The sequence below is a fragment of the Sinocyclocheilus grahami genome, unplaced genomic scaffold (assembly GCF_001515645.1).
Source record: "Sinocyclocheilus grahami isolate Dianchi unplaced genomic scaffold, SAMN03320097.WGS_v1.1 scaffold761.1, whole genome shotgun sequence".
NCBI classification, from domain to species: Eukaryota; Metazoa; Chordata; class Actinopteri; order Cypriniformes; family Cyprinidae; genus Sinocyclocheilus; species Sinocyclocheilus grahami.
The window spans coordinates 735,661-741,700 of NW_015505940.1; the positions used below are offsets into that span (position 1 = coordinate 735,661).

General features: G+C 39.9%; 1 protein-coding gene across 1 annotated transcript in view; it reads right to left on the reverse strand.

The window, feature by feature from the left end:
- Positions 1 to 5,298, reverse strand: part of LOC107561232 (leucine-rich repeats and immunoglobulin-like domains protein 3) — a 32,129-nt gene extending 26,831 nt beyond the window's left edge. Inside the window, exon 1 of the mRNA XM_016245617.1 lies at positions 4,878 to 5,298. Coding sequence (XP_016101103.1) covers positions 4,878 to 5,074 — 197 coding nt within the window. The 5' untranslated portion in view covers positions 5,075 to 5,298. The remainder of the gene's footprint in view (positions 1 to 4,877) is intronic.
- Positions 5,299 to 6,040: the final 742 nt, after the last annotated feature.

The window sequence follows — 6,040 nt, forward strand, 5'->3', positions numbered from 1 at the left end:
TCCGAATACCATTTTTTGAGCTTCGAAGCTTCGGTAGTAATCAACGCTGAATATTCGAAGCTTTGGAGGAAGAGGGCTAAACATATTCTTCTCTCAACACGTGTCTACACCGAACGCAGCAACAAAATACAATAGAACCTATAGGATGCTGTCTACACTGAATGCGGCGCGACAAATTCCCGACAGTAAACTGCTGCTGCGTTCTATTTATGACGTGCTGACACAAATTTCAAGTGATTTTCAACGGTCGCTTTCTCCAGTCCAGTGTAGACAGACTTTAGTTGTTGCGGCGCAACACAACTGTCGCGTCCGATGTATACACGACCTGTAATAAAGGCAGGAATCTGTGTGTGTCTGTCTGTCTGTTTGCATTTTTATTATGTCGAGAACCGTTCATCCAATCGACTTCACGCGTGGCGGGTGTGTTAGTGCAGTGTTGCATTTTGGTGCAATATGGCCACGCGACACGTTCAGAGTTAATCAACTTTTAATAAACTATAGAACAGTGCGACCTGGAAGCAGCGCGCCTCACGCGGGCAGGGCTTATACTCTTCGAGAACGGACACTGCACTAGTGATACAAAACACACAGGTCTGTTAAAAGCAATACTTTAAATATAGACAAATTATTATAAGGCTGGGCTACTGTATGGTTTTTTTTATGAGTGCTGTATTCGCAAGTATTTTCCGAGCAAATTAAGTGCACGTTTTTATCATGTGTAAAATTACTGATTAACATGGCGGATAAAAGCAGCTTGTTTTTTTTACACTTATAATATACTATAAGCGTACTTACAGAACTCGGCTGATTTTTCAAACTTAAAGTGCTCCCACACAGCTGAGGTCTTCGGCATTTTTGTCTTCTCTTCCAGATGAACTGAATCATGACGTTCACTCATGGGCGATTCATATTCAAGCGCGAATGAGAACCGTTTTGCGGAGGATGACAGGTGTTCGAGAAAAAAAAAAGAATATTCGAATCTCAAAATTGAAAATCGAATGCCAACCCATCGAACGAATAATCTAATATTCTGGTCCAACCCTACTAACCATCTATCCATCCATCTATCCTCCAAATAGTCTTTCAGCGAACAGTTCTTAAAACAACCATTTTTATCTTTAATAATGGAAGGAATATTTTTGCACTATAAAGAAAGGTTTTATGGATGTTAAAAATATTTTGAATAATGCTAGCAAACAAACATGTGATGGTAGCCATTGACTTCCATAGTATTTTTTCCATACTACGGAAATCAATGGCTACCGTCAACTGTTTGGTTACCAACATTCTGCCAAATATCTTTTTTTGTGTTCAGCAGAAACTCATACAGGTTTGGAACAACTTGAGGGCGAGTAAATGATGACAAAATGTGACGGACGACCCCCTTTTATGGATGCCAGTGAAGAACCTTTATTTTGAAATGTCTGCTTTTTGATTTTACTTTTTTGATACTTATAACAGCAAAGCCTTTTGTGAATGTGTATCTTTAACTACACACCATCATAAACATCCGCTCAGGATTGAGCAAAACTTCTGCTGGACTGATTCAAACCACTGAGACGACTCTTAAGAATCGTTTGTTTGAGAGTCTACAGACTCTCAGAGATCATGTCTAATGTAATTTGGAGCGTCTCAGGCCGTGTTGATGTTTCGGGAATCAGTCAGCTGAAGGTTTCTGGAGCGTCGCGTGAAGCTGCCAGACGCCTCGGCGGCTCTCGACCCACATCTGGACTCCATCAGCTCAAACAGCGAACGGCCGCGGGGAAAGTAACGACTGCTAATCTATTCGCAATGCAGGGAAAGTGAGCGCCGCCTTTGATTTCCAACAGCAAATCATGTCCGTTTGTTGAGTTTCTGGCTCTGGACGAGCGTTTTTCTGGAATCTCTCAGCATACTCTCTGTCCACTGCATACAACAACATCACCAGCCTTTGTTTCTGGTGCATTTTTGTGCTTTTTATCATTAATTTAAATGTAAAACTGTTCTTTTATTCCACTGAAGCTAAACACAGTTTAATTATTACACTGAAGATGTAAATATGAAGCTGAATGGAACAGGGTTTCTGCGTAAAATCAGATTAATGAACTACTTTTCTGACTGATTTACACAGAAATAAATCAATTTGGTGATTCATGAATCAGGCTCGTCATGATTTCACGCACACTCTTTATATTCAACACGAAGTGCTTTACAGAGATAAACCTGGCGTTCCCTCGCACACAAACACATTGAGATATCGCACTCTCTCTGTTATGATAAGATAGACGCTTCAGACTCGTGTTCAGCTTATTAACACTCCAGTTTATCACATGTTTTCAGTGTCGCTCCACTATCTGCTGTACCCAGACACACACATTCTCAGTGTGAGCGTGTGCTTAATATTTGTGCTAGTTTGATGACTGGCTTCAATACTACAACTGCAACTATTTAAATTCATCACACAGGATTTCATTTGTAAGATTTGGTCAGTTTTCTATGGTAATACTTACTACCCTGCTATCAGCAAGATACATTTCCAGACAGGCAGACTGACCGTTTCCAACAAAAACTATTTCCAAAAAATAAATACTTTACAAAAAACATGTCTAAAAATAAATACAAATACATAAAATAACTTCTGACAAGATACGTCCAAAAATAAAAATAATTACCAATAAAAAAAGCTAAATATAAATAAATAAATTCCAAAAAAAGTGTCCAAACATAAAGATAACTACTTTTAAAAAAGTACAAAATAAATAAATAAAAATAAGTTATTTGTAAAAAAAACATTTTTTTTAATAATAAATCCAAAAATAAAAATAAATACATAATTTCACAAAAAAAGTGCTAAATATAAAATACATAAATTTAAAAAAATTATAAAAATCCAACAAAAATGAATGATTTCCAACAAAAAGCATGTCTAAAAAAGAATAACTATCTATGTATTACATTTTTTTTTAAAATAAATAAATAAAATATTTTAGAAAACACATATTACCTTTTGGTAATGCTGGCATTAAATCTATTTTTAACATGTTTTTCCACTTATATTAATACTGACTGATCAATTTTCCAGTGTGAATTTCACGGAGTAAAAGGTGTGCGTGGGTTCGGAGTTTAACTGTGAAACTGGTGTAAAACAGCTGCTGCCGTCTCAAACGCTCCACGCCACTGAAAAAACCTTCGGCTCTTTCCAGATGTAAATCATGAACAGCTTTTTCCTTCTATTTTTCCATTCTGGCATCGAGAGCCCTTCACAGCCAAAAACTTCAGGCCTCCATTTCTCCCTCCCTCCCTCTCTCTCTTTCTACACATCGGCTCCTAATGGCTTCCATCTCTGGTTGGGTTTAGCTGCTAATTCAGCAGAAATAATGGGCCTGGGGAAAACAAAAGCTCAGGCAGTTTAATGCATGAACATGTGCTGCAGAGCTGCTCATAAACTAGCATCACCTCCTGAACCCCTGGAAGCCCCGAGACTCTCGTTCTCCTTCAAACCAACATCTAGAAGGAGCCGGAGTCTCTTACAAGACGATCACTGCATCCCAGTCTTTGTGAACGCAATGCAACCGAACTGAACGAGAACTTGCATGAAGAGAGAGTGTTTTAAAGTGTGTTTGTTCTTCATGAATAAAATAACATATGCAAATGACGTCCAGATAAAGACCTGTGAGCCCCTACCGACAGAACAACAAAACACCGATGCATGTGCTAAAAGCTTCTGAAGCTGGATTCAGTTCTTGTAGCTAAAAACGTGCCTGCAATGACAAAAAATTGGTTGTATTTTTACGCAAAAATTGCTAGAAAGTTTCACGAACAATTACAAGGAAACAGCAATTAACACATTTAACGTGAAATTTTGAAGTAGCACACACACATAGAAACACACACACACAGAAACACGCACACACACATAGAAACACACACACACAGAAACACGCACACACACACAGAAACACATGCACACACACACAGAAACACATGCACACACAGAAGCACACACAGAAACACACGCACACACACACACACACACAGAGACAAACACACACACAGACAAACACACACGCACACACAGAGACACACGCACACAGACACACACACACACACACACACAGAGACACACACACACACAGACAAACACACACACACCCACAGAGACACACGCACACAGACACACACACACACACACACAGACACACACACACACACACACACAGAGACACACACACACACAGACAAACACACACACACCCACAGAGACACACGCACACAGACACACACACACACACACACAGACACACACACACACACACACACAGAGACACACACACACACAGACAAACACACACACACCCACAGAGACACACGCACACAGACACACACACACACACACACAGACACACACACACACACACACACAGAGACACACACACACACAGACAAACACACACACACCCACAGAGACACACGCACACAGACACACACACACACACACACAGACACACACACACACACACACACAGAGACACACACACACACACACACACACACACACAGAGACACACACACACACACACACACACACACACAGAGACACACACACACACACACACACACAAAGCAAAATCAATCACACTAAGATAACATTGTGTGTTTTACAACCACTGTAAGTTATACACGGAGAACGTTTAGATTTATACATTCAGTCGTGTTTGTTTTTGTTGTTTTAAACGCTTTAATCGTTTATAAACTGTACCCACAGTTGTGATTTTCTGCGCTGTATGTTTTTTCCTCGTATTTAGCTTCATCTGAATCTACGAAAGCGAATGTGTTGATCGTGAAAAGACACACAAAGGATCTGAGGTAAAATAAATAAATAAATAAAGAACACTCACAGACGCGTGATCCGCGCGGGGAGCCTCTCCGCGATCCTGCCGTGTTTTAATCCACTACAGTCCGCTAAATATCCCGCACACGAGCACCCAGACGGACACGGCTCCGGCACCGGCTCCGAGCCTCCGTTAATCGGTGTAACCCCCGTAACGAGAAACACGAGCAGCACGAAGCTCACGGCGCGAGCGGGCTGCGGCATTTTCACCCGGAGGGGAAAAAACTAATAAAAAGTTGACGAAATCGAGCCGTAAAAGTTTTAATTCCGCACGAATATGGAAGATGGGGAAGCTCTTGGCAGGTCCGCGTCAACAGAACGTCCTTTTCGAGTTGAATATCATGGATAAAAGTGCAGATATCAGCGCCTCAGCCCTCGCTCCATCTCCGAGGAACCGTTCGGAATCAGAGCAGCATTCCGCGGCGCGCGCTCCTGTGGGCGGAGACAGCCGAAGATTGCCGAAGATTGCCGAAGCCCGCAGCGCGAGGGATTCTGGGTACTGTAGTGCAGCGAGACCACACGTGCGGTCTTTGCACTTTTTTTTTTTTTCAGAGATGACATTAATGAAATACGACTTTGCATACATTACACATAATGTATCAACAATACCTCCAATGTCATCTGAACATATGGAACATATGAGTGTTAAAAGAGAAAGATGCATTTAAATAGCTTTTTTATGAACATAAAGAAAGGCAGGAACAGAACAAATAAAGAAAAGAGGATTAAAAAAAAGTACTAATCACGGTAAATGAAAGATCTCATCATATCTCTTCAAAAAAGAAACATTTCTTTGTTATTAATTACTCTTAGTGATTTAATTAAATGTTCTACTTCACATCAGAAAGCTATAAAAGCAGGTATTTTCTTAAGAAACCTTTGTTTGTTAAAATAGAATTTTGCCACAAGGATAAGAAAGTTTTCTAGCAGATTCTAAAGTTTTGTTTTGGCTTTCAAAAAAGCAAACGACATCCTTAATTATCGTAAATTACGGTTCATATTAACTTTAGAAAAACAATAGGAACTCAAATCTTTCCAGAAAAGTGATGAAACATTACAAGAGAAAAATTAATGACAAATATCTTCACTTTCTTTTTTACAGAAGGTGCATATATCAGCTACATCGCAACATTTCGACACGAAAGCATTACAAGGGTATATATTATGCAA